At 33.6% G+C, this 27,406-nt stretch overlaps 4 protein-coding genes across 16 annotated transcripts; 2 read left to right on the forward strand and 2 right to left on the reverse strand.

Moving 5' to 3' along the window:
- Positions 1–3,088: 3,088 nt before the first annotated feature.
- LOC108323879 (uncharacterized WD repeat-containing protein C2A9.03) lies at positions 3,089–7,633 on the forward strand. Of its 6 annotated transcripts, none has more exons than XM_017556683.2 (10): positions 3,089–3,235; positions 3,832–3,996; positions 4,156–4,323; positions 4,416–4,502; positions 4,645–4,779; positions 4,866–4,976; positions 5,359–5,450; positions 5,694–5,799; positions 6,878–6,964; positions 7,053–7,633. In XM_017556683.2, the coding sequence occupies exons 2-10, from the start codon at positions 3,853–3,855 to the stop codon at positions 7,461–7,463; spliced, it is 1,341 nt and encodes a 446-aa protein (XP_017412172.1). In that variant the 5' UTR covers positions 3,089–3,235; positions 3,832–3,852; the 3' UTR covers positions 7,464–7,633. The 6 variants fall into 6 exon arrangements, with proteins under 6 accessions (XP_017412172.1, XP_017412173.1, XP_017412178.1 ...); XM_017556684.2 differs by having other exon boundaries at positions 3,098–3,235; positions 3,829–3,996; XM_017556689.2 differs by having other exon boundaries at positions 3,121–3,286; positions 3,829–3,996.
- A 1,335-nt stretch (positions 7,634–8,968) lies between these two features.
- Positions 8,969–17,425, reverse strand: LOC108343144 (sodium/hydrogen exchanger 6). Of its 5 annotated transcripts, none has more exons than XM_017581276.2 (21): positions 17,137–17,425; positions 16,981–17,040; positions 16,847–16,871; positions 16,689–16,774; positions 16,497–16,608; positions 16,087–16,149; positions 15,930–15,949; positions 15,766–15,860; positions 13,730–13,758; positions 13,588–13,619; positions 13,458–13,505; positions 13,306–13,366; positions 13,127–13,224; positions 12,962–13,037; positions 12,841–12,860; positions 12,569–12,666; positions 12,314–12,423; positions 11,012–11,116; positions 10,167–10,261; positions 10,002–10,072; positions 8,969–9,378 (listed from the first exon to the last, which is right to left on the reverse strand). In XM_017581276.2, the coding sequence occupies exons 1-21, from the start codon at positions 17,379–17,381 to the stop codon at positions 9,317–9,319; spliced, it is 1,611 nt and encodes a 536-aa protein (XP_017436765.1). In that variant the 5' UTR covers positions 17,382–17,425; the 3' UTR covers positions 8,969–9,316. The 5 variants fall into 5 exon arrangements, with proteins under 5 accessions (XP_017436765.1, XP_052727879.1, XP_052727877.1 ...); XM_052871919.1 differs by having other exon boundaries at positions 17,177–17,364; XM_052871917.1 differs by lacking the exon at positions 16,981–17,040 and having other exon boundaries at positions 16,847–16,867; positions 17,177–17,309.
- A 1,627-nt stretch (positions 17,426–19,052) lies between these two features.
- On the forward strand, positions 19,053–23,766 carry LOC108344208 (uncharacterized). 4 transcript variants are annotated; one of them, XM_017582682.2, is made up of 6 exons: positions 19,053–19,190; positions 19,534–19,614; positions 20,186–20,455; positions 21,534–21,770; positions 21,881–22,098; positions 22,397–23,766. In XM_017582682.2, exons 3-6 carry the CDS (start codon positions 20,201–20,203, stop codon positions 22,659–22,661), a joined length of 975 nt encoding a protein of 324 aa, XP_017438171.1. In that variant the 5' UTR covers positions 19,053–19,190; positions 19,534–19,614; positions 20,186–20,200; the 3' UTR covers positions 22,662–23,766. The 4 variants fall into 4 exon arrangements, with proteins under 4 accessions (XP_017438171.1, XP_017438165.1, XP_017438174.1 ...); XM_017582685.2 differs by lacking the exon at positions 19,053–19,190 and adding an exon at positions 19,248–19,439; XM_017582676.2 differs by lacking the exon at positions 19,534–19,614 and having other exon boundaries at positions 19,062–19,190.
- Positions 23,639–26,929, reverse strand: LOC108344226 (endoglucanase 25). The gene is made up of 5 exons (XM_052871920.1): positions 26,357–26,929; positions 25,495–26,270; positions 24,730–24,865; positions 24,467–24,639; positions 23,639–24,367 (listed from the first exon to the last, which is right to left on the reverse strand). The coding sequence occupies exons 1-5, from the start codon at positions 26,727–26,729 to the stop codon at positions 23,966–23,968; spliced, it is 1,860 nt and encodes a 619-aa protein (XP_052727880.1). The 5' UTR covers positions 26,730–26,929; the 3' UTR covers positions 23,639–23,965.
- Positions 26,930–27,406: the final 477 nt, after the last annotated feature.

Below are 27,406 nucleotides of genomic sequence, written 5' to 3' on the forward strand. Positions count from 1 at the left end.
TTCCTTTTACACTTATATTCAAAATATTGTATTTCCAATTTTTTTAATCAAACGGTTTACACTTTACACATTTGATTATTTATACTAATTGTTAACATTTTCCAACATGATATAATTTTATTTTTAATTTTATTCGTGTAGACCCATACTCACGTGGGTAACATAAAAACTTAATTCATTTATTATCTTTAATTTTACTGTATTTTGTTTTATTTGAACAATATTTTTCACTAGAACCATTTTAATTTTTTTCAATGATTTAACATCTCATAACAAGTTTTGTTAAATTTCAAAATTCTCTTATCATATTTTTAATTATATTTTTTTATGATTTGGTTCCAATAATAAACTAATTAAGCTGTTTTATCATACACATTTGACAAATTTAATTTATTGCTTATATTTAATATTTTTAACTCGGTTTCAATAATATATTAGTTAAATTGTTCTATCAGACACATTTGACAAATTTTATTTATTGCTTATCTTTAATATTTTTAACTCGATATCATAAATGTAACTTTTTGGTATCATAATTTTTTTACAAAACATGTTTAAAAATTGAAATGTATATGTTTAAATTTAAATTATTATTGGTTTATTTGGTTTTTATATTTTATTTCGTTCAAGTGATATACTTAAATAATTTTCTAAAAATATTTTACAACTTTATTAGTTTTGTTTGTTTGTTTTATATGTTACCTATATGTTAATTTATTGATAAAATAAACAACAGAGATAAAAATTTACAAGTATGAACTCAGAATCTTTACAACAAACAATCTTATTTCTTATTTCAAAATATGTTAATTAATATTTGAAATAATAAAAAGGTAGATATAGACATAAATAAAGAATTATTATTATTATTTTATCTATGTATACAAGATTTTTTTTGGCTCACAATTGTTTTCTAAATTTACCCATTAAATAATGTTTTTGAAATTAAATTAATTATTTTATCAAATTTACCGTTTCTTTTATTGTTTTTTTTTCAATTTGACCATTTTATTAAAACTTAACCATCTTTTCAATTGTAAAAACTACCTATAAAATAAATAAAAATATATATACAATGAAATTATAAAAATTATTTACATTTAATTTATAATCACAATAACGATAATAACAATAATAATTTATTATTATTATTATAAAAAAATGAATGCACATGAGTTTTCATTAGTTTTAATATAACAAAAATTAAAATACTATGCAAAACGTATGTATTGTTTTAATATTTTTCTAGTTAAGTATAATATGATTATTAATGTAATTAATATAGTAATTAATTAAATATAATGTAAGTATTAAATTATATATTAAATACAATATAAGTAATAAACGATATATTAACTATTATGTAATTGTTAATTGTATTTATAAAATTCATTAAATACAATGTCTTTATTAAATATTTTCAATAAAAACATTCATATAAAAAGAGTAATAATATCAAAGTTAAAATGGCAATTTATTAAAATAGCGATTTAACTGATAAATTATAATTTTACATCGTAGTTCTAACTCAAAATTTACTACTAAAAATACACATGACTTTCGCTTTTATTTTGTAATAATGAAAATAAAATTAATTTTCTAATTATTAGTATTAAAATAAGAAATATTATTAAATTTATAAAAGTATATAATTAAAAAACAATAATATAAGCATTAAATTATATATTAAATATATAATGCAAGTAATAAACTATATATTAATTATTATGTAAGTGTTAATTGATGTCTTCATAAAATTCATTAAATACAACGTGTTTATTAAATATTTTCAATAAAAAGATTCGAGTTGTAACATCAGACGACTTAAAATCGAAATTTATTAAAATTGCGACTTAATTGATAAAATTATAAATATATAATTTTACATCGTATTTCTAATTCAAATTTTACTATTAAAAATATACATGACATTCGCTTTTATTATATAATAATTAAAATTAAATCCAAATTTCTAATTATTATTAAAGTAAAAAATATTATTAAATTTATAGAAATATATAATTTCAAAAAGTAATTATAAAAATGGTTATAAAATTTGCAAAATAATTATAGCATAATATATATTTATATATAGAGTGATGTTTTGGTGTCAAACATTTATTTTTTAACTTTATTGGTGAACTTTAAAATGGTATGAAAATAATCCAGATGAAATAATAATTTAAAAAAATTAAATTTTATTAAGATAAATTTTAACTCATATTTTTATATATTTATATGATAAATTTTATTTTACAAAAATAAAATTTTCACCCATATATATTATTAACTCGTTTGATCTTTAGTCAATAAGACAAAACTTCTAACATTTAAATTAGAATAATTATATTATTAATTTTATAAAATTTAACCATTTTTTAAATTTAACCACTTTTTAATTACAGAAGTATTTTCAAAATAAATAAAAAATTATTTACAATAAAATTATAAATATTATCTATATTTAACTTTATAATTATAATACTAAAAATAACAACAATAAATTTATTGTTTTTAATCATCATACAAAAAATAAATACATGTGTTTTTCCTATTTTTATATTAATAAGACTAAAATCAATATGTAACATTTACCAAGTAATTAACAAAAAAAATCATATTAATAATTATAAATATTAAAAGGAAAAAAAAATCTCATACTTACAAATAAAATGCAAAATGGAATAAATGCCTTGTTAACAGTGTAGAAGGTTGATACAACATTGATATCTGAAAAAAAGGAAAATTTATTTAGACATTGTTAGTGTCTATTTTATTCAATTTCAACTAAATGCCTTAACATTGTTAGAGAATTAGATTATTTATTAATAAAAAAATAAAAAAGTATAAAAATCTAACAAAAAAGTATAAAAATATACAATAAATAATAGAAAGAAGATAAAAAATATAGTTTAATTTTTTATTAATTACATTAGATTTATTCGATCAAACAGACGCAGCATCCAATAAAAATGTAGACAGCAGTGTGGTGAGTCCACTAATAAATAAACAAAAAAGAAGAAGTAAAAAGTTAGAAAAAGAAGAGACAGGAAGACGCGCAGTGGCAGTTAATTTAAAAGATTAATTAAAGAAAGATAAAAAGAAAGGAACAAGGAAGAAAGAACTCGCAGTGGCAGTTGGAGATGTGTCCTATATATCCTAGGAATGTGCTTCAATCGTGAACGCAAATCAGATCCTCTCTCTATCTGTCTCTCTCATTTCAATTCAATTCAAGGTCTTCTCCTTTTCTTTTCTTCTTTTTCTTCTTCCATTCGCCAACACTAAGGTCTCTCTCTCTCTCTATATATATATACATATGTATATATCTAACTCTATGTCTCTGTACCTTCTATTCTATTTCCCAATTCCACCTTCACCTCTCTCTATGCAGTTTCTTCATTCTTCTCCTTTATTTTTCGATCAAGATTTATTTTATTTTATTTTATTTTGAGGCCTTCTTTCGACAATTCATCGTCTCGAAACTTGAAGATAAAACCTTTCTGCACCTTACGCATTAACGCCTGTCTGAATTCTGCAAATTCATGCATTGTTTTGCTCATGATTTTCCACTTCTTGACAACTCCTTTGTCGGTTAGCTTTAGAATTTAATTCTTTTTTTTAAGGTTTCACGTTTTTAGGGTTAGGTTACTGCTTGCTTGTTATTCCTGTTCCGGTCACTATTCGTAGACCGGGAGTATCATCTTCATACTTGGAATTGAAATTCAAATTTTAGTTCAGGGTTATGTGACATTGGGTGTTTGTTTGTATATTTTCGTACGGGGTGAAATTGACGAGTTTTCTGATTTTTACCTCCCACCATTTGTTTAGCAGGAATCGGTAACATAGGGAACAATGGCTCGACAACAGGGGGACGAAATGGATTATGCCGCTGACGATAATGAAATGGCGGATGCAGAAGATGATATATATTTTCGGGGCAGAGTGTTTGGTGATTCAGAGTCCGAATCCGATGAGGATGATGAATATGAATCAATGGTTGGTCTCCCCTCATAAGTAAAATGTTCATGCCTTTTGGTTTTGTCTTATGTGCTTCATCTACGATTACATGAGTAAAATTTTATGAAATGGCTTTGACATAATCTTTCCTTTCTGATTGCCCTTGTTGGGTTGCGGGTTCTTGCTTCTCCGTTGCAGGAAAATCGAATGACAGACACCACTGCTGCAGAAGCTAGGAAAGGAAAGGATATTCAAGGTATACCTTGGGATAGACTGAGCATTAGTCGTGAGAAGTATAGACAAACTAGACTAGAACAGTACAAGAATTATGAAAATATACCTCAATCAGGCGAACTGTCAGAAAAGGTATACTGTGTTTTACTCGAGTTCTGTGGCATTTGAGTAATGCTTTTTAGGGATTTTTATCTTTTTCACATCTATTCATCTCTTGCCTACAGGAATGCTCACCAACAGATAAGGGAGGAAAGTATTATGATTTCTGGCAAAACACTAGATCTGTGAAATCAACAATACTTCATTTCCAAGTACGTTTATATACTAATGAATTCTATTGAATGACTTCAGATGATGCGATAAATATTAGACTATTACCTCCTTGAAATTCAGCGTGCCATGTTCAATGAATTAACTTATGTTAATGGGATACCTCCAATCTGTCATTTGCAGTTGAGGAATTTGGTGTGGTCAACATCTAAACATGATGTGTATCTTGTTTCGAGTTACTCAATTATACACTGGTCTTCTTTAAGTTCCAAGAAATCAGAAATACTGAATGTAGCAGGGCATGTAGCTCCATGCGAGGTAATCATTTAGGCAATCCTTTGTTATCAAAAGAATCACTTAGAATCTAGAAATGAAATTAAGCCGTTTGTGCCTGTTGGTGATAGAAACATCCTGGAAGCCTTTTGGAAGGATTTACTCAGACACAGATTAGTACACTGGCTGTGCGGGATAATTTGTTGATTGCTGGGGGTTTTCAAGGAGAACTTATTTGCAAGGTACTTCTACTATTATGGGGGTTGTAGTTGTCATTCTTGTTCCTTATATGTTTAGTATTTGTCATTGTTTATTTTGGACGCACTATTGCTACACACCATGCAGGATACTTGGTCACTATTATTTATTGTACTGAATATTTTATTTCTTGCTTTGGATGTTCTATCAAGATTACGAATTTTATACTCTATATATTTGTTAGATTTTTACATTGTTTTTAAATGGTATAGAAATCATTTTGCCTTAAAATGGATATGATTAATTGAACAATTACCGACTAGCCAAACTGAATAATATGAATTCATTCTCAATCATTTGAACTTTGTTTTCATTCCATATAATTTAAAGTTCTTGACTGATTAAATGATACATCTTGTCTTGCAGTACATAGATCGACCGGGGGTTAGTTTTTGTTCAAGAACTACTTATGATGACAATGCAATAACAAATGCTGTTGAGATATATGAGCATCCAAGGTCTTGATTCTCTGCTCTACTATTTTCTTTTATTTTCTTTATTTATTTTGGATCTTTAATGATTCATATGGTGCTAACAATTATTAATCACAAACAATATTAACAGTTAATTGATATCTCGATGGAGCTGTTCATTTCACTATTTTTCTTTTTTTTTCTCTGTTTATTTTGGATCTTTATTGATTCATATGGTGCTAGCAATTATTGGTCACAAAGGATGCTAACAATTAATTGATATCTCAGTGGAGCTGTTCATTTCATGGCTTCGAATAATGACTGTGGAGTTCGAGACTTTGACATGGAAAAATTTCAGCATTCCAAGCATTTTTCCTTCTCTTGGCCTGTAAATGTAAGTCTTTATTTGGTCAAGTTTCTAATTTTGTATAAAATTTCCATGTGGGATTTGTTTTTTTCTTATTGAAAGCAGTTTAGTAATTCTGTCAGTCCGCAATCCGTTAATGGTTGGGGTGTCAAAAGCCCGTCGATGGAGTGTTGCCAGCGCACACACTAAATTGTCTATAGTTAACCTACCCTGGCCAGCCTGAAAATAAAGCTAATTCACAAACCATACAAACTATATAGATATATGTGTGTATGTATGTATATCTCCAAACCAACAATCAAGTGTCACAGCCATACATCATAGCTTAGGCCCCTTGGCATAAACATGTTTTAATAGTTCATCTAGGAATCATGTAATTCATACATAGTAGTTATCGTAACTTTTCAACATCACAGTTGTATAGTTAGTATATCCAATGGTAGAACCTACAACTCAAAATAAAGAGATTTTTGCTTCTATATTTATCCCTATAGCTGCATTATAGTTGATAGACACCAAAGAAAGTCACCAAATCCCCCAATTTATAGGGCTTAGGATTTTAAGGAAATAACAAGATTCCTAATATTTAAGGAAACCGATTACTAATCTAAGTTCTAAATGATCACATCGATTTATGGGTTTACTTTGGAAGAGCTTCTAATAGAGATTTTTGAGGGATGGGTGTTTCTCTTTAAACTCAAATCACCTTCCCCATACTTATATTGTCTCATGGGTGTAGGGAGTTTTGAAACAATGGAAAGAGAAGAGTGGGGAGAATGGAAGGAAGAAAAATATGAAAATGGGGTGGAGAAAGGAGGTTATGTGAAGGGGGGTGGGTGGGTTCAGGGGGAGACACCAAATGAAACTTTAACTTGACAAACCTTTGAGCTCTACTATTATTAAGGAAACTTCAAACAGAATAGTAGAATAGTAATGGGGAAATTTTTAAGCTTAAAAAGGAGATAGAATTGAAAGCATGTCTACATATATATTTTTTCACTCTGCATTCTCATTACTGTGCACACTGCCAATGTCGGAAAATATGATATCCGTCTTCTAATAGATAGAATAAATTATCTGAATTTGTTTCCCTTTCTGGCCGTAGCATACTTCATTGAGCCCAGATGCGAAACTGCTTGTGATTGTTGGAGACAACCCAGAAGGATTACTAGTGGATTCTCAAACTGGAAAGGTGGTGTATTCTGTTGATTTATTTCATAAATTCCTTATGTGCGGTGTATGGGTAAATTAGAAATTATTTAAATTTTGGTTCTTTGTAGACTGTCAAGTCTTTATCTGGACACTTGGACTACTCATTTGCATCTGCATGGCATCCTGATGGCCACATTTTTGCTACCGGTAACCAAGACAAAACATGCCGTGTTTGGGACGTTAGGAACTTGTCAAAGTCTGTTGCTGTGCTTAAGGGCAACCTTGGAGCTATACGTTCTATAAGGTTCACATCTGATGGGCGATTCATGGCAATGGCCGAACCAGCTGACTTTGTGCATGTCTATGATGTAAAGAGTGGGTTCGAGAAGGAGCAGGAGATCGATTTTTTTGGGGAGATCTCTGGTGTATCTTTTAGCCCTGACACAGAATCACTTTTCGTTGGTGTTTGGGATCGCACCTATGGAAGCCTTCTTCAGTACAATCGGCGGAGAAACTATAAATATCTCGACTGCGTGTAAATTTGACTGCATACCCCTTGTCTATAAGCTCCTACAGTTTATGTTCTTCTGTCTAGGAATTGTGGCACCACTTGACTGAAAAAAATGATCGGTGGCATGCTTCATCATACAATGTAGGATGATAAGGTCGTTACATAAACTCCGTTGTTTTAAATAACCTTGATTTCCTATCTCTTACCCTTTTATTTCTATTTTTAATTTTTTAATATCTTTTGCCATAGATGAATGTGTGCTAAATTTGTACCATAGTGCCTTTTGTGGTACTCATTTTCCACAGATCCCTCTAGGTGGGCTTATTCATGCTTCATAAAAGGTTATAGATACAATTCACCTCTTATTGCGGGCTGTTTCATCCGACAGCTCTCTTTTTTCTTCGTGCACCCCCATAATATCCGTAAATCCTAGCTTACCCTCATTAAAATTATAATGGTTCCGAGTTATGAAAACTTCCTTCCGGATTAAAAAATTATCATAGAAAACAGAGTTATGGATTCATTAGTCCAGAACGTATTTTTATAATAATTATAGTAAACTATTTGAGGTATATGGATGTCAAAATATCTGTCAAACTTATTATGAAATTTTGCATAGTTGTTGGTTTGCTTGGGTGTTGAATTATTGCTCGAACTATGCTTAAGTGAATACTTAATTGGTATTCACTCAGGGTCATTATCACTCAGGGTCTCCAAATGAATACTTAATTGGTAATGCTTCTTACTTAAATTGTTATGGTTCTTATTCAGAACCATAATAATAATAATAACAATAATAACTAAAATTTAATTTGATTATAATTAATACTAATTATATTTTATTTTAAACTACTTTTATGACTAAGTAAAACAGTATCTTTTTATTTTTATCAATTTAAACATTTGTTTTTAATTTATCAAATCTATCATATAGCATTCATTAACTTTCATAAACTTCAATCTCAAATCTTTTCATTTTTCATAATTTTTTCTTTGATCCAAACAATCCTACGTTCACTTTTTTCTCTTCTCACATCCATCTTCAAATCAAACACAGCATGAACATGCATTCCAAGAATAAAATATGATTTTCAAATAAAAGTCATTGTATATTCCACAAGTTAAAATAACTTTTGAAAATTCAAAAGTCATTTTTAACTTCAAAATTATACAGTTTGAAAATATATTTTTTAAGATAAAAAATAGACAGAGTTCATTCATCCTTTCCACCTCAGTCCAAAATCTTCGGGCCACGTGTCACAGTTTTTAAAATAAAGTTCATGTACAGCAATACTTCATACAATATTATATATTCATTAGACTTCTTACAAGACCAGCAGTCAGCCAGCATAAATAAATAAAATATGTACAAGGTAATATGAACTTTTTGAATACAATTATGCTAGGACTATTGAAGACTATTTCAAACTCGAAGGACTTTATAGCATAATTGAAACATTTTAGTATTTCTCTCTACCATCATCACTTGTACAACATGCATATTCTCTTCATCATTTTGATAACCGCAAAGAACAAATAACGCGAATATTTTATATGAAGATCATGTGCTTGCTTAGTCTTGGACAACCGATATTAGAGTGAGTAAACACGTATGTTAGATCAAGTTTACAAATCCCCAGCTTCGTGAAAGAACCATAGTCATCAACTTGAAAGCATAGAATACTAAAGCAGCATATAAGATGTCTGTCTTCCAACCTAATCTGCCTACTTGACGTAAGTTTCTGAATTCAGTGAGTTGGAAACTTGGAATGATCCTTGTATTATGACAATTCCTCCAAGTTATCAATAAATTGCATGTGACTCAAGGTGTGTACAAAAAGGAACCTTCATAGTATCATTGAGTACGTTGTTCCAAAAATATCATGACGAGTAGCGGTCATCATCATCATCCAATCCCATGTTCTCCAAAGTCAGGGGCATAGCTGTTAAGACCAAGACCAGGGCCAAGTTGCGAAAATACGGAGTCAACAAAATTTATTCAATAAGCGTAAAATTAATTCATAAAATTCAAACAAGTATAGTGCACACCAACATCAAATAGAAGATATCATGTCAACCGCAACTGAGGTATTTCATGAAAAACTCGCAATCGTATAAAGGAGGAATTTTTTATGACACTAAGAAGTATACGTACATAATATGGATCAAATACTGCAATGTAAGTTTGACAGCAACAACAAAACAAGATTTTAAAGGTTAAAAAATAGTTAGTTTCCAAATGCCCAAAATATGGTCATAAACTATTGAAAAAACAAGATAACAACCAAAGATGCTGCTGCTGCTGCTTACTCTTTAACGGGATAGAATTGTGCTTGTAAGCAGATAAAAGTAAGCAAGAGAAATACTCCGAGAAATCTCCGATTTAAAATAATGTAATTCATATTTAGAATGTAAGACTACGACTTAGTTTGTTGAGCTAGTAAGACGCATAAATCAGCATATTAAAAAGCAAAAAGTCAGATATAGTAACACCAAATACTAATTCTTAATCTTCCGCCAGAATTTTACATATATTGATTAGAAATCAATGCCAAGTCAAACATACCTTCATCTTCATTTTGACTAGTGAAGAACGGGGTGAGGTAGTTTTTATCTAATGCGGTAAAAGATGCAGCACTACAACAGAAAAGCAAAGAAAAATCAAAACTAGAAATTTCAGTAATGTAAACATACATTTACAATCTCTTCAATTTCAGAGCACGGATTGTACCTTCTTTGAAATTCTTGTAGCCTCATCTTGATTTTGTTCCCTGATGATGATTCTTCATCTTCGGGAGAAAGATAACCATTGGTTCCCTCAAAATTCTTGTGGATGAAACCAAAGATGTTAGTTGAAAGAGAATAAAAATAAACAAGTAGATTCATTATAATTATCATATCCTTTGGCAGAATAAAATGCATAGTCCCAGTTGAAATATTTAATTTAGAAGTTAACATAAAACTCCACAACAAAGTTCATAAATAATGTAATTTCGTTGAATTTAAATTGCATTTAGAGTTTTACATATATCCTGTATCTAACACTTAAGCTTGGTTCCAGATCATACTGGTACATAGCTCTTGACTATTTAATTTTTTTGTAATCGACATTGACTAAAGATATAACCAAATTATAAGACATAAATAGACGCAAACCTCACTTACAAATTGGTTTTATATGGTTTTATAGGATTGAGTTTATATCAAGATTTGTTTTCCCTAATGGAATGACTCAACTTCAATTTTATATGCCATTTAAGAGCATAATCAAAACACAAGTCAATTTTCATGCTTCCGTTACTTTCAGCAACAAATATAGAGTCTAGTTACATACACAAGATTTAAATAAAATCTTTTGATAAAAAAGAAACGATTATTTTCCCTAGAAAATCCATCTCAAACTTGTGTTAAGTATTTTTCAATTCAGGCAGTCCCCCAACCACATCTCACTCGAGCAGAAGTCAGCTATGCGCTTCTTGCTATATTCCACAGGGAGAAAGCAATTATGTGGAAACAACAATGAATAGATGGTTCTACTGTTTGATAAGCAAAGAACCTCATCTAGAAAAAACTTACCGTTCTGGTAATTGAAGCCAAAGGACTCTCGATGATAGGACTGTCACTACCTACAACTTGTAAAGCTTCCAGCATGGTGCCTGTTGAACCACCAATCAGTAATACCTGAAATAAAGTAACCAAACCTTATTGTGAATAACTAGCCAGGTATAGGGACTGTGAAAAGGTGGTGAAAAGAATAGGTAGCTGCTAGTAATTTAAAGAAGAAAAATAAATGTGGACCAAACTTCCGTATAGGTTTCCAGAAGTTCCAATCAAGTTGTCCAATTCACCATCGAACTAGCACAGTATTCTCCATTGAAAATGTCCAAATTTCTGTCTCTCCCACTCTGAGATTCTTGAATGGTCTATTTATCTTTACATATCAGTAAGCTGACAGTGTTTCCTTAACATTGGATTCAGATCTTGCACATTTTTATCAAGATTCGTCCAGAAAATTCAAGAATGTGCTATCTTAATACTTTTTTTTTAATAAACCTTAAGTTTACTACTCAGTCTCCTTGATGTTTTATCCCTGCACTTTCTTTTCATGTTTTATTGTAATACAATCCTCAAGTTTCTTGATGCCTTCCTGCTCTATAGGTTGATTTCCTTCTCAACCTTCTTTGCCCCTCTTGCATCTGAAGATGGAGCTAATAATAGTCCAACTGCTAAGATTGCCTTTTCATGGGACATCCTACATCAGCCAATCAAATCGTATGTTGAGTGGAGAAACCCAAATTAGTTGGTTACAGCCAAATTATGAAGCATTTATGAGAATTTCCCCCAAGCCTAGACAAAACCACATTTGCACAATAAAAGTGCTAGTGAAACACCCTTTATAACCACTCTTTTTTTGAGTCTCATTTCTTAATTAATAAGTTTCACTCATGATTTTGTAATTTTTAATAAATTTCAGGTAGAAATAAAGTGTTAGAGAGTGTGCAAGCAACTACACTCCTCCTTGAACAATAGAAAGGTAGGATAGTGTATTGTACCAAATGATTTTAGTCGGAATAACAATTTCTTGTATCTAGCGTGGCAGTGAAAATATATGGAGGTAAGAAAGAAAAGACGCACGCAATGACAATTTAAAAAAGGATAAAAATGACATATCATGCTTTACATAAAGTTTTCTTTTTTCAAATAGCCTTTTAGATAGGAATATAGATATGGAATGTCAGAAACAGAATAAAGCGTGAAAATAAGATTCAAAAGAGTGAAATAGCAAAGGACCTTACTCTGCTTCCACATGCATTTATTTTTAATGTAATGACTAATGATTAGATTAAAATATTTGATGACAAGCATGAGAAAGCCTACCGTCAAAACAACTATTGCAGTAGTTGCAGTTAAGATGATCTGTCCATGTCCATCTGGCAGATCATGAATTGATTGCAGAGCAAGGGCAAAAGCCATTGCCCCTCGAAGTCCTGTACATGTTCATAAAGTACAAAACTCAACACAAAAAGACAGGGCACTAAAGAACACACCAAAATAAGGTAGTCTATTTTATCGACAGAACCAAGAAAGCTTTCCAGATTATAGTCAAGGATTTGCAAAATTCTGAAACCTTACCACTATACCAAAGTGCTTTCTGATGTTTTCGCGGAATTTGTCGGCGGGTAGGTCTGAACAAGTTGACCAAATAAGCACATGAGAACACATTGGCTGCCCTGCACAAAGTGATCAAACAGTGTACTTAAATTTTCGTGGAGAAATATGAAAGCTAAGCACAGAGGTGTCAAAGTGCATGCATGTCTTTATAGTTTACCAAACTAGCTAAAAGCCTGACAAGCTCATATGTCACTCATCAATAACTCGGGACGATAGAAATTACAGCATAATACCTTGCAATTCCAATGAATATCTGAAGTGGTTACCAAGCAAGTTGAGAAGGAGGACAAATATGAAACATCAAGCTAGTACAGATCACAAAAATTGAAATTTATAGGATCAAATAAAGGATACAATGGAAAAGAATATAAATCCGACATGCGACCAACTATGTTTCTCCATAGCAATATCAAAGCCCATGTAGATAAATCTGTAGATCATTAGATAAAATGATTCACGTGCATCATTTAGAGGTAATGTTGAACTAGAAGGGAAAATCTGCCATTAAATCCTCCTTACACAAATGTCTCAGCTAATGATGATATCAACTCAAAAAAAGCAGAGACGAATCTTTGAGAACTACGTGACAAATTTGAATATGTGTAATGCTTCATGACCTAAAATGAACACAAAAGTAGGCATAAGAATGCTTTAAAACACATGAAATGACCAATAAAATTAAAAAAAGATGCAATTACCATTCCTGTGAACAATATTGATACAATACCAGACAGTCCAAGACCTTCAGCAAGCATGTACCTGAGAAATAAAATAATTTGCACCAGCATAAAGAAATTTATAGAAATTTTACAATAAAGTTATGTACAAATGGTCCAAGGAGTTTTCTTACGAGAAATACGGGAAAAGAACAAAAAGACAGCTCTCCAAGTTCTGAAGACTAAATTGAAGAACAAAAAGATCAGTAATTTCAAGATATGACCTGGTTATATTGAACCAAGAAATGAAACATAAATACTTACTTGTCAATATCCAACCCTGAATATTTAAATAGGTATTGATAGTTAAGGTTTCACTATATTTTGACTTTTAAATCTCCAAAGAGTTACTAAGCTGCATATATATGTATACATGTTTAGCATAACCGTTAATTTAAAAGGATATTAGAGCAGATACAAAACCAACTCCAACACCTGCAGAGCCACCAAAAAAATGCCAAATCAGGAATATTGAAAATTAACAATTTTGAATTAGATTCTCTTTCTAATAAAATCATCTTACTTTTTCTTTTTTCATTTCTTTACCAATCCAAACAACCTCACTTTCTATTAAAGACAAAAATGGAGAGGAATGGGGGCGGTGAGAGATTGACTATACCCATCCTTGTCCCTAAAGTAAAAACTCACACATTCACGTGACCAGTACGAGATGGATATGAAGTTTGCTTCACATCCACATCTTTGTCAAAACAAACATACTTGTACCCACCCAAATATTTATTAAATATTTTTTTCACCAAAAAAAGCTAAGGAAACATGATATTATGAAAAATTCAATACCAAAAGGACACACATTTTCTTCTCTTCAATATCAAATAATCAAATAATAACAATAATAAATTATACTTACAAAAATTTCAAAATATAATACTAAATAAACTAAAGGTATTTTAGTAATTTAAAAGGAGACAGGTATTACTCATACACATTCTCATTCCCTCGAGTTCAAACGATACTTGCTGAGGTTTATTTGTCATCCCTACCTTTCACTTTAATTCTCTTTCTTTCTTTCCTTCTTCACTCCCTCTCTTTCAATCACCTCATCTAAACAAAGTGTAAGAGATTATTTAACAACCATTGAGTTATAACCATAGCCATTTGAAATAAAATAAAAAACTCTCATGGTAGGAAGTATAATGAACCAATTGTTCAAGGATAACTAATAGGGACTTGAGTATTATGGGGTGCTCTCACATCAAGTAGGATGAAATGTTCAATAGAGTATTAAAGTATCTAGTTCTCCTCCCTTGATGGTTAGCTTTTAAGGGTGGGTTCTCCAAGTGATTGGTTACTTACCTCTTGATAAAGAGTTGGTTAATCGGTTCGTTGAAATGCTTTATCCCCCCTAAATAGCTAGCTTTTGAGGATGGGTTCTTTAAGTGTTTGGATACTTATTAATGACTAAGCACCCAGAGCAGCCCAAAGCCACCCACCAATGTCGTTCAACAAATAAGTTGGCACAATCTTATCCTGCATCACATGTACAGTTGTTCAATCCCCAAAATGATCACATAACTGCTAGTAGGAAACAAGGTGTATGAAGATACAAATCAATCCATATCACGGCGATTCGCATGATCATGACCAGGGTGATAAATGTGGTATGTATAGGGGGAGGAGAAACCCTAACCAAGTATGCATCATTCTCCATTTTCTCACTTTTTGACCTCACTGACTTGAGTATCATAATTCTTGCAGGTGACAACCCACCTTAACTGACTATTGGAGAAACGTAGAAGGACAAGGATAACAACAAAAGTCACCACAAGAAAGATTCAACCATCTCGGGGTTGTGAAGAACACAATCTATTCTACATTAAACAGTCAATACGATCTCCAAGAACAGGAATAATAGTTTCTCATGTCCGTCACACAACGGACATTTCTCGTGTCCTCCACCAATAGTAATAGTTTCTATTACTATTCATCAGTAAAGTATTACAACAATCTTCCACAGGTAGATCCAAATCTGTTAGTACCATTATAATTATGTGTGCTTCTGCTAAACAGGACAAACTCCTTTCAACAAGTTGGAGTCTGAATGCTTCATTTGAACAATTGGAATACCAATCTGCATCAATTTCTATCATAAATGATATTCATCTAATTTTGATAATATATGTGATTTCATTAAGTGGTACAAATAAAAAATACTTTCGGAATCCTCCTTTTACAGATTTAACATGTTTTAATAATATGACACCAATAGGGTTATTTTCACCAAATATAAGGATTTATGTAACCATTAAAATTGATAAGAAACTTAGTTTCGTTTTAATCTAAATCCCAAGTAGAAGGGGTTGAGTGACACAAAAATTGGGGGGAATAGGTAGGGAAAGTACGACAGTCGATGGGGATAGTCATCTTTAAAGCCCATAAACACTGCATTAAGAGAACATCATGTAAGATTTATAAACCAACCAGCAGACATTGACCCGACAAAAGTCTCTAAAAATCTAACAACCACCATGAAGAAATTTTGTCCAGATGGATGACTTTTAATCACTGTCATTGTCCTGCAAGGTGAATATTTGAGTCAAAATAATGATAGGTTATCTTATATAAACTTAGAAATTTCCATATACCTGTACAAAGAAATAGCCATCTGCCAGCGTAGATTAGGGGTGAGAAAGGAGAGACATAAAAGAGGGAAAAGATCAGCAAGTGGTACCATCCATGTTTAAATCACAATTGATTCACTTTCAAGAGTAAAAAAGAAAAGTTGTAGTAATAGAAAATTACTGCATCATTCAAAACAGATTCTCCAAAAACCAAGGCATAAAGATTGACGTCTGTGCCAAGCTCCTGCAATCAGAAACAAATCGAATCAAAATGTAAGGTGCATAACATATTATAATACTAAAGTGAAATAGAAAGATAACAGATGACAGGGTAGTCGAATTGAAATCAGGAAAGCCTAAACCTTCACAAGTTAATAAAATGCTACTTAAAAGCATTGGTTAAGGGAGCCGAAGAGCTCTAGAAAGCGGTTACCCAAAATGGTTCTTCCCAACTGACAGCATGTTGCATTCAGGAGCAATTGGCATAACCTTAGAAGCGAGAAGACTCGGTACAAGAGTATGTAGCATGCAGTAGAGGTACAAGCAAATAGAAGAAAAACAAAAATTAAAGCAATATGTAAATCACATGACCTGAAATATGGACAAAACAGTAACAGGATCGGTTGCGGATATCAGTGCACCAAACATTAGACACTCAACAAAAGGTAATCTGTACATGAGGTACATCAATCCGCCAATATAACTGTGGACAGAGAAGCAAACCAAGGAAAAGAATCACTGGTATGGAAAAAATGAAAAATGCCAAAAAAAAAAAATGCTTACACTAAGACACCCGTCACAATGGAAGCCAGAAAGGTGCCGAATATAGCAAACGTGACAATAGCTCCAAAATTAGAGAAAAAAGGTTTCTGCAAAGAACGCAAAGTGAAAAGACCAATTTGAAAAGAAAGAATGCAACAAGAAAGAAAATAAAAACTTACAGGCGAGAGACTGAAGCCAGACTGAGTAAAGCGAAAGCGCAAGGTCAAGGAAATGAAAGAAATAAGTAATTGTGATGAAATAAAGGAAAAAAAGCAAACAAGAACAGCAGAAGAACGCGAGTGGTTAAGGATATAATATTATGGGAGGTAAAAGGAAGAGGAAGAAAAACTCCTCGTGAAAGTTGAACCACGCCCTGTTTGGGATGGGAGAGAAAGTGAGGAAGTGAGGTTCCAGAGAAACAGAAAAAGTAACGAGAGAATAGGAATGGAAATAGAAAGTGAATTGAGACCTGATACTAGTTTGAGTATGAGAAATGTTAGCGAGTGTACCAACGAGCAAGCCAATGAGAAGAGAAGCGCTGGCTTCGGGAAGAACGTAAATCTTCTTGCGACGAAGGATGTGACCTAACACGAAAGACAGAACCAACATCATTATTTGAAGGAGAATCCCCACTCCCGCCGCCTGCTGCTCTTTGCTGCCGCCGGTCACGTCCATGCCGTCCACCGGAGATATTGGATTGCTACCCTCTGTCATCAGTTCAATCGACCCAATTCCCTTTCGCTGTCTCTACCACGCTCTCTTCTTGTAAACCATTAATTAGATATCAAATAATCGTAATTTATAGTTTCTGCATTGGTTGCTTATGGCCCGTTTCAGTTTGGGTTGCCACGTGGAATTCAGCGCCTCTGCCATCTGTCCTTTACACAGAAAGTGCATTTTTGACTTTATATTAAAACCTATTTTAAATTGTTTATTACATTTCCTCGTATATAGTCCAAGATCCACGTGTCACCCCATTATCGCGTGCACTTCAAAATCTCAGATCACGCGGGCCAACCCACTTTTCTTTAAATGATAAAATAATTATATAAAAAATTATGTTTACATTTCCTACTATGTAATTTTTAAAATTTTAATATTTTGAAAGAATTAAAATATACCTTTTCTGTAAACATGTTTTGAACTTTGTAAAATTTTAATTATACAAGTAATGTCAAAATGAACTATAATTCGTGAGTTAATTCAATATACCACAAGTTTAAGTTAGGTTGGATTTGAAAAAATGTAAATTTTTTATGTGGGTTAGTTTTCAACTCGATTTACTTAGAACTCAACTCTATTGAACCTGAAGTAAGAATTATTTATTATGTTTTGTTTCAATATTATTAGTTAACATTCTTTTATTATATTGTAAATAAGGATAAAATTAGGAATATTATAGATTTATCTATTGAAGATTCTGATATTTTAAATAGAGAAGTGATACAAAAATTATCAATATTAAAAACTTATTTGTTTTTGGATTACGCTTGGATTATATGATATATTTTTTTATTTTGAATTGTTTTTATAGTTTAACATCATTTTAGAATGAAATTTATTTAGATTTAAAATAAAAAATATTTATTTTTTATTTAAAAAAACTTATAATTAAATGAGTCAATTCGTTTAATTTACGTGGTGGGTTGGGTTGGGTTTGAATTTTTTCACGTCGCTAATAAGTGAGTGAGGTTGAGTTGGCTCATTAAATGACAAACCGATTATCCGTTTTGACCTCTAATTATATATATATTTTTTATCTTTTTATCAAATAAATTTTTTCATTATTGATAAACAATCCAATTATTAATAGAAAATATCTATATATAAGCAACTACTAAAGTTTTTTAAGCCTTACGTACATTTATACCTGTATAAATAACTATCATTAATATCTCTAAATATACAGTGATTTTTTATGTTAATGATTTGATGATATATTAATGATAAATTAAAGTAACTAAATCTCGTATTTATAATAATGTGAAAATATTTTAAATTAAAATATTTTAGAGGTGTGTGGCCAAGATTCTCTACTACGTATATACAAGTATGTTTATATCTTTATCTTATTAAGAATGACAAGTTAAACCGTAGGATTAATATATAAGTAATTGACATTAATGTTACGAACGAATACATTATGTTAACAATTTGATATTACATTAATAATGAATTAAGATTATTGAACTTTTAGAAAATTAAAGAACTAAATAGATGAAGACGAAAAAAGTGGATGCAAATTGCAATGCATTATTACATTTGTAATGCAAGAAAGATGAAAGAAAAAGACAAGGTTGTGGTGCGTTTGTATGGTTGGTGAAATGTGACAAGGAAAGATTTGTAAAAGAAAAGGTAAGGTAGGGGCAAAAAGGAGTTAGTTGGTTAATGAGTATGGTAGCGTGAGTGGGACGTTTCCATCTTTTTCAGAATCTCACCCAACCCAACCATAACCATTTCACTTTTGTTCTGTTTTGCTCTGTTCTGTTAGTTAATTGCCAGAGCTCAACTCCTTCTCCCAAGGTTCGTTTCATTGTCTCACTTGTCGCAAAAGCTACTTTCATATATTTTCTTTGTTTTTTAATTGGGTATTCCTCCAAAATAATTATGTTTCTTTCGTCAATTCACCAATTCACCAATTTCAACACTTGTGTTTATAATATCATCCTTGCCCTATCCATTGTCGCTTTTCTTTTGCATGCCAATGTTATTCAATCGATTATTGGGAGAATTAGAAGCTGGGTTCCATTTAGTTGCTGCAATTATTTCTAGGTTGTCTTTATATTTTTTGTCGTCACGGTCTCCAAGCAGATACTTCGACACCAGAATATTTATTTATTTAATTGATTAATTGATTTTTGCTTAGGAAATTGAGTGGATTCTGGGAAATTTACAAGTTCAAACATAGTGTTTTGGAATTACCTAGCAAGAGGTGCAGTTTCTTAAGGTATATAAAATTGAGAGTTTATTTATCAAAGACGTGGGATTACTGATATCTGTGATTGAAATGCATTATAAACCTATCAATATTGCTGTCTGCATTTAGTTTTGTTCATCAACCGTAAGTTCTATTATGGTTGAAGAAAACTTATTCCACCCGTAAGATTAAAATGATTTTAATCAGGCAATAACTCCTGTAGTTCATTTTTTTTTCCTGTCTGACTTGGATTTATTCTAACAGAGAGCATCCTATCGGATCTCTGAAACCTTTACATCCTTAATACTGCACCTGCATATAATTATAAGACAGTTCAACATCTTCTCGTTGTATTGTATCTCTTTTTGGGTTATTTGACTAAGTTGGCTTTATTGTCATAATATTGGGAATGCTACTTGCCTGCAATGATCGTATAGAATCCCTGGTGTCCCTCTTTTTTTATATATTGTTATTTGCTGACTGTTCTTGCGTAATTTAATTATTCAGTGTAGAATCAGATATGCACTTTGAATTTTGAATCACACACTCTCAGTTTGGTGCTTATATTCTGATGTTTTTTTTTCTGTTGTTATTATTATAGCCTGCTGGCATCTCAATGATGAAACAAGAATCATCAGAGGTGTTGGAAAAACATGCAGGCTCGGGCTCTCGTGTGAGGGGGGATAGTGAATATGTTAGACTGGTCATACCTGATGAACCAAGGGCTGTTGAATCTGAAATCTTGCTGCCTCGACCAGAATCAAGATTAAAGTCTTTCTGGTGGTGGATTAAATCCTTTTTATGGTGTGTTGTCATTGTGATACTTGCTTTTATTCTTATCAGATGGGGAGTGCCACTGTTTTTTGAAAAGGTATTTCCTCTTTCTTTTACAACTATTTAGGTACTACAGTTGCATCTTCTGTTCAGAATGCACCGGTATTGAAGTTATTTGGCTAATATGCATTCGTTGATATTGACTAAATCGTGGCAATCCCGTGTCACCCTCAGTGTTCTTATAATATTTCTAACTGAAATATATTATTGTGGAAATGATGTTACTTCAATTATTTTGTGGAAATAGCTCAAATAAACCCACAAGATCATTTACCAAACACAAACGAATAACAACTATAATGGAGAAACCCGCAAGAAAAGTTAACGTTAACAAAGAAAAGTAACGAAGAAAGCACATAAAAATTAATGTGGTTCAATTAAAGTGTCACCGAACTTCAATCTACATTCACATTCTGATATTTACTATTAACCGAAGTTACAGCTCGAACTCTCAATTCTCAATTGGGTAAAACAATTTATAAAAGGTTTTATTTATATAGAAACAATTGTTACACGTCTAAGCTGTTTGAGAAGACATGTGAAAAGTGCTCCCACATCTGAGCTTGAAACGTCAACAACAAGGCGGACTTTCTAATGACAAATGAAAGCAGTTACAGTTAGACGGTCTTCAACATTAGATAATCTAGAAACCGTAATCAAGATTTCACTGAGCCAATCTTCGTGGTTATTGTTGCTAATTCCATGCTCTCCTCCAACTTGATTTAAATTATGCTTCACAAACGAACAAGTTACCGTATTTTTGGTAAATGTTTTGAAGGAAATGTCTAGATGAATTGACTTAATGTGCAATCTATGGCATGGATGAAATCTTGCAGCAAAATAAGATGGACTCTTTTCCTTCAACTCAGAAGGAATTTCCTTTTTCACACTTTCTGTTTTCATTTTCACTTCCCAAAAACGCTGACATTTTAAGGTTACTTCTGAGCATGATATTAAAAAAGACCATTGTAGTATGGACATCTTTGCTACTCCTAAAAGCAAGTTCAGACTCTATATTTCAGGTCTTGTGGAATGGCATGCATTCCATATGGATGCTTGTAATATTTGATTAAATTAATGTTTTGATTCTTTATCATTTTATTTTTGATATGCAGGTTATTTACCCATTTATGGAATGGGAAGCTACTGCCTTTGGCCGTCCAGTTCTTGCTATGATACTTGTTGCTTCTCTGGCTTTATTCCCAGTATTCTTAATCCCTTCTGGCCCCTCCATGTGGCTGACCGGGATGATTTTTGGTTATGGCCTTGGCTTCGTTATAATAATGGTTGGAACAACCATTGGGATGGTCCTGCCTTACTTAATTGGGCTACCGTTCCGTGACCGCATTCATGTAAGTCGTTTTATTTCTTATATGATCAACAGTCTTCTTAAATTTTGTGCTGTTTTTTCTCTGACTAAGTTTTTCCTTTTGTTTGTGATTGTTGCCTTTATATTCTCCAGCGATGGTTAAAGAGATGGCCCCGGAATGCTGCAATGATTAGGCTGGCAGGGGAGGGGAACTGGTTTCATCAGTTTCAAGTCGTTGCACTGTTTAGGGTTTCTCCTTTTCCCTATACTATTTTCAATTATGCTGTGGTAGTCACAAATATGAGGTTTTGGCCCTACATATGTGGATCAGTAGCTGGAATGGTACCAGAAGCTTTCATCTATATCTACAGGTTTGTTTTCTTTCTATTTAGGGTCCTTCATTGGCTTAATGAGTTCCCTAAAGAAAAAGAGTAGAAAGAAAGAGGAATTGTAAATATATTGCAATTGCAAAGACACTTGCCATTTCCTCCATTCTTATCTGGTTAGAAGACAAAGTAGTGAGTGAAACCTTTTCGAGTTCTGTTAGATGTCCAGACAAATATCCTCTCTAACTCAAACTCTTTTTTCTTACCATGATTACCGGGATTTTTTTTGTGTTTTTCTTTATAATTCTTGACCCCACATTAACTTCTTATTGTTTTTCGTCAGTGGTCGGTTATTAAAGACGTTGGCTGACGCACAGCACCGGAAGCACCACTTGACTACTGTGGAAATCGTATACAACATTATTTCTTTCATTATTGCAATAATTACCACTATTGCTTTCACTGTTTATGCAAAGAAAACGCTCAATGAACTCAAATTGACAGGGTTGAATGAGGAAGTGACCTCTGTTTCTGAAAAGGGGTGTTTTGAGATGGAGAAGCTTCCCCTTGAACGGCCTAAACATCCTAGTTGGTCGAAATTTTCGTGACTCGTTTATTAACAAGTTGCTTTTGAATTACATTTATAAATCATAATATTTTTCCCTTTTATGTCTTTTTGATTTTCATATGACAACCCCTTTTCTCCCATAGTTCATTTTGGGGTCGTAATATAATAACAATATTTTGAGAACAGGTTAAAGGAGAAAATAGAAAGAGGCCAACAATGATTTATGTAAAGAGTTGAGAAGGACTGATTGAATTGTATTATGCAATACGTCTGAGTTCCAAATTGGAACCATGTATCTTGCAGATGTAAATTTGTGACCTCTCTTGAACTATCCTTATGTTGTTCTGTTCCGGTGCTGACTGACTGACACTGCATTATAGTCTCAATCACCATCTTATGCTGTCATACAATGTGTTAGTCGTTTATTTAAATGCGTGTGAAACAGTGTATCGATGGTTTGGAACCTTGGTATGATACTCCTGTTTTGCCACTGCCAGTAGGGAGATGGGATAGCATGGAAGCTCAATTGTAGATGTTGACGCCTCTTATCAAGTGTTTAATGGTAATGCCATATTCATCGGATAATGATTTCCACAACTTCCGCATGAAAAGGAAATGATGTCCCACAGTCCTAGACTAGAAAGAGGATCAGTCCCTAGCATATGGCACCTGATTCGATGGAGTACATGAAAGAACATTCAGCGGCTTTAAAGTTGGAATTTAAAATCAGCACGGCATTCAGTAATGAAATGCTACCAGTCGCCGCCTCCGGTTTTGATACAATGATTTTTGTTTTATTTGAATTGGCAAGTGCATGTGCAGGTCTAGAGGAATTGGTCCCAACCTCAAGCACTCTCATACACACTTGCTTCGTTGGAAACGAAGCAATTGTTTATACCAACCAATAAATTATTTAAGAATGAAGTGGCATTTTGAGTAAGCACACGTAGAACAAACGAGCTTTTGCAAAATTGAAAAAAAAAAGTCCTCAAACTAGTAAAGAAAAAAGAAATTGGGTAAGGTAACTACTCTAAAACATTAGTTCAACGTGTTCCTTACATTATGCTCGTTTTCAAGTTTAAAGAATTCAAGATCTGATACATACATACATACTAAGTATATCACAAAAAAAAAAACAAAAACAAGACAGTCTCAAGTACCACTATCTATTTTTAATGCTAATCTTGAAGGCGAAGATTGTTCTTAGACAAACAAGATTCACTGGGCCTAGTTGCACTACTTTCACTTTTCCTTGGCTTTAATGTACCTCCATCTTCAAAATCATCAATACACTGAAGTCACATATGGTACTTAGGGGAAAGAGGATGATGAATGACAAACACCTCATGGTTTCCATGGTGCAGGAGGTGGGGGCGGCGTTGGAAACATTGGGGGAACGGCAGAGAAAAGAGTGTTTTTGTCTATTCCTGAGCTTTTATCACCCGACAACGCCACAAGCGCAGCTACTAAACCTGCATTGCCTGCAAGAGTTGGTTCTGTGTAGTTATAGTTGGTTCGGACATCATGGAACCCGTCGTGCTTGTCAGGACCAGCAACCATAGCTCCAACAATTGTATGTGGGTTTGGCTTCGACGTGTCCCTCCACCTCCATCCTCCTTTACAGTTGTACTTAACTTTATTCTTTGGTACAGAAGCCCCTCTATGGTGAACATGTTTTGGATAATGATTGCCAAAACCTACAATATAGCTCATTTTCCGAGGGTTCTTCCCAAGAATGTAATCAATCTAGAAAATCACCCAGAAAAGAGAAAAGGAAAATAAATTAGCCCAGACACATGATATTAGCTTTCATCATGCACGATTTAAAAGAGTATAACAGCACACCTGGGTCTTCGCAAAATTTCGAAGAACATCAGTTGAAAAGAAATTGGGACCGCAGTACCATCCAGGAGTATCAGCGGCATCGAGATAATCACTGTAAAGGGCAGCCAAAAATGCTGCATTGACAACATATTGGAGAGGCTGAGGCCTACCATGGTTTAATTGAATCAAGCCGCCTGGTGAAGAAGACATCATTATTCTCATTAGAACAATAGTTGGAAAACCTGTTGCGCAGAAAAAAGGTCGAAAGTCGGAGAATTATTTACCCCTTGTTCTATTAAAGCTGGTGAACATTGGCAGGTAGGAACACATGATTATGCCTGTCTGGTTGTGAAATGTCCTTAAAATTTCTTCATACGGATAACCAGGACTCAGGAACAACCTCAATCGACTCAGAAGAACCTAAATACAAGACAGAACATTAAGTTACTTCCCTTCCACTCTTGAACATATTTCCAGAATTGGAATTCTTAAAAATTCAAAACGAAGCAGCCGATCAAATGGTCCACATGAGGTGTTGAAAGCAAGGGAACCTTCTAAAGTTAAACAAGTAATGAGAATGGCCCAAGTTTTGAGTTGAAAAGCATTGTGAATAAAAACGATAAATTTCTGGAAAATGCAGTAATACTTGAAAGCTATTTGGATAACCCTTTTAACCAGAAGCTATGGCTGTTTGAGAAGAAAATAAATGTAAAAATGAATTGAGTTTTTCCGCTAGAATCAACATGCCACCTCCGTTTTTTAGCAAGTTAGATAAGAAAACTAATCTAAAAGATAAAAGTGCATATGAGAAGATTTTGGTGATAGAGCTGCTTGATTGGAACTGAGCACAGAAGCTGACAATTGAAACTGACCTTAGAGGTGTTGAGTCGAAATTGAAGTAATGAGGTCAGAACAAAACAAAAAAATAAAAATAAAAAGAAACAAAACAGAGTGATGCAGTCACTAAAGTGAGATTGATAAAAACACCAAATAGCTTAATTAGGTCGCAGATAAGTGGAAACACGAAGGGAGAAGACAAAAGGAATTACCTGAGCACCAGTAAGCTTGTTGTCCCAGCTGAGGACACCATAGTCAGGACCTCCCCAGAAGGCGCCAGCATGTTTGGCAAGGCCGGGAGTGGTAGCCAGCTTTAGGTACGACGAATTCCCAGTGGCAAAGTACATCCAAGCCCCTCCCCAAACAAACTCATCCCAATAGCTAGTCGAATTGTAGAACACAGAAGCCTCGTTACCCTGACTGTACCTCCCTCTCTGCTTCCTCGAAAAGCCATACAGCGTGGTGGCGCCGTGAACCAGCTTCTGCGAATACGCCCTGTTGTCCTTGAACACAATCGAGGCGGCAGCCAAGGCCGCCGCCATCTCCGCGGCGAGATCGGAGCAGCTACTGCACTCCTTGACGGGGCGGGTGTAATCGATGTCCTCGGGCCTCATCCAGCAGTAGTGGTCGTTAGGAGTGGTGCTCCCATCAGAGGTGTCGCCGGAGCCAACCTGAGCGGCGATGGAATTAATGGTGTCGGCAGTGTGGTTGAAGGTCTTGAGAAAGTAATCGGTTCCCCACTTGATGAGTTCCTTGACGTGAGCCAACTCTCCGGCAGCCTCGTACTTGGCGCTGTATTCGATGACGCTCCAACTGAGCATGGTCATGGCGAAGGCCTTGGGGAAGTGGAATTTGATAGCGTCACCGGCGTCGTAGTAACCGCCTATCAAATCCTTGATCGCACTCGACGTACCTTCAGACTTCTTCCCATCGTCCATGCATGAGTTCCCTCTCCACGAAACGTTGTTATGCCTCGGAAGCTTTCCCGCTACGCACAAAACAAGGAACCAAATCAACCAATCAATTAAAGTAGAATTACGATAAAGAAATAATAATGGTGAAATGGCTAGTTACATTTTTGGGCGTTGAAGAAGAGGAGGGCTTTGTGGAGAGCAAGAGTGTAGTTATCGGGAGGAGCGGGCTTGTGGTGGTGGCGTGGGACGGTTTTGACTATGAGAGTGATTAAACCGGCGAGGACAGCGGAGACGGCGAGAGTGCCAAGTGTCCAGATAAAGATTTTGCGGCTGACGATGATGCATCCCAGATCTACGTATTTCTTCTTCTTCTTTTTCTGTTCTCCGGCGCCCAGGAGCCAGCTCTGTTGAGTCTCGTCTAATGCCGCGCGGTCCAACTCCTGAAGATTGCGGCTGCGCTCGTCGTCGGTGGCGGAGTCCGTGGCGTGGATCTCCAGCGGCCCTCCCCACGGATCCCTACCGTACATACTCATTTCGGATACCAACCCCTACTTCCCAGTCACCAATCCCCAATCCCTAATCTAACAACGTAATGCAATGTTGTGAATGGTAAAGTAGATTTGCAGTGACTCCTTCTCTCTGTGTGCAGGAAGTGTCGGTTGTGGAGACAGAAGGAAGAGACGACTACTGAGACACGTGATGTGACGCGCCTTACTCTTCTTTTTTCCACATTCCTTTTTATCTCTTTTTTTCTTCGCATATTAAATTATTGATGTTCGCGACAACCAGTAGCCAGCTCACTCTCACTAATCCGCACTCTCTCATCCAACGGCTCTCCTTCCACTCCTTTTTCTTTTTCTTCCTTATTATCAACCAGCAATTAATAATTATTTTCAGCAAAATCAACTTAAATAATTTATGCAATTATTTAAACACGACAAAAATTAGGAACAGTGGCTAGATTAAACAAACACAAACAGAGATGTGTACCACACAACACAAATCCTGCTTTTCTTTTTACTTCTACCTTCGTTGTTATCATTGATTTGTGAATTTAGTCTCTTTAATTTCTTCACAAATATAAGGCGACAAATTAATTGATAAACAAAAAAGTTACGCAATGAAATAATATGAAAAATAAATTTGTGGAACATTGAATAAAAATATATAATAATTCAACCTAATAACTAATTAATATTCTAACAATTTT

The sequence above is a fragment of the Vigna angularis genome, chromosome 1, assembly GCF_016808095.1.
Source record: "Vigna angularis cultivar LongXiaoDou No.4 chromosome 1, ASM1680809v1, whole genome shotgun sequence".
Lineage (NCBI taxonomy): Eukaryota > Viridiplantae > Streptophyta > Magnoliopsida > Fabales > Fabaceae > Vigna > Vigna angularis.

Excerpts from the sequence above, each read along its gene's own strand:
- LOC108323879 (XM_017556683.2), top strand. The coding sequence starts at position 3,853 with ATGGCTCGACAACAGGGGGACGAAATGGATTATGCCGCTGACGATAAT. Across the intron at positions 5,451-5,693 it reads GAGATATATGAGCATCCAAG|TGGAGCTGTTCATTTCATGG; the intron begins GTCTTGATTCTC and ends TTGATATCTCAG. Across the intron at positions 5,800-6,877 it reads CCTTCTCTTGGCCTGTAAAT|CATACTTCATTGAGCCCAGA; the intron begins GTAAGTCTTTAT and ends TTCTGGCCGTAG.
- LOC108343144 (XM_017581276.2), bottom strand. The coding sequence starts at position 17,381 with ATGACAGAGGGTAGCAATCCAATATCTCCGGTGGACGGCATGGACGTG. Across the intron at positions 10,262-11,011 it reads TGGCTTCAATTACCAGAACG|AATTTTGAGGGAACCAATGG; the intron begins GTAAGTTTTTTC and ends TTCATCCACAAG. Across the intron at positions 10,073-10,166 it reads CTACAAGAATTTCAAAGAAG|TGCTGCATCTTTTACCGCAT; the intron begins GTACAATCCGTG and ends TTTCTGTTGTAG.
- LOC108344208 (XM_017582682.2), top strand. The coding sequence starts at position 20,201 with ATGATGAAACAAGAATCATCAGAGGTGTTGGAAAAACATGCAGGCTCG. Across the intron at positions 20,456-21,533 it reads TGCCACTGTTTTTTGAAAAG|GTTATTTACCCATTTATGGA; the intron begins GTATTTCCTCTT and ends TTTGATATGCAG. Across the intron at positions 22,099-22,396 it reads GCTTTCATCTATATCTACAG|TGGTCGGTTATTAAAGACGT; the intron begins GTTTGTTTTCTT and ends GTTTTTCGTCAG.
- LOC108344226 (XM_052871920.1), bottom strand. The coding sequence starts at position 26,729 with ATGAGTATGTACGGTAGGGATCCGTGGGGAGGGCCGCTGGAGATCCAC. Across the intron at positions 26,271-26,356 it reads CTTCTTCAACGCCCAAAAAT|CGGGAAAGCTTCCGAGGCAT; the intron begins GTAACTAGCCAT and ends TTTTGTGCGTAG. Across the intron at positions 24,866-25,494 it reads ACAAGCTTACTGGTGCTCAG|GTTCTTCTGAGTCGATTGAG; the intron begins GTAATTCCTTTT and ends TCTTGTATTTAG.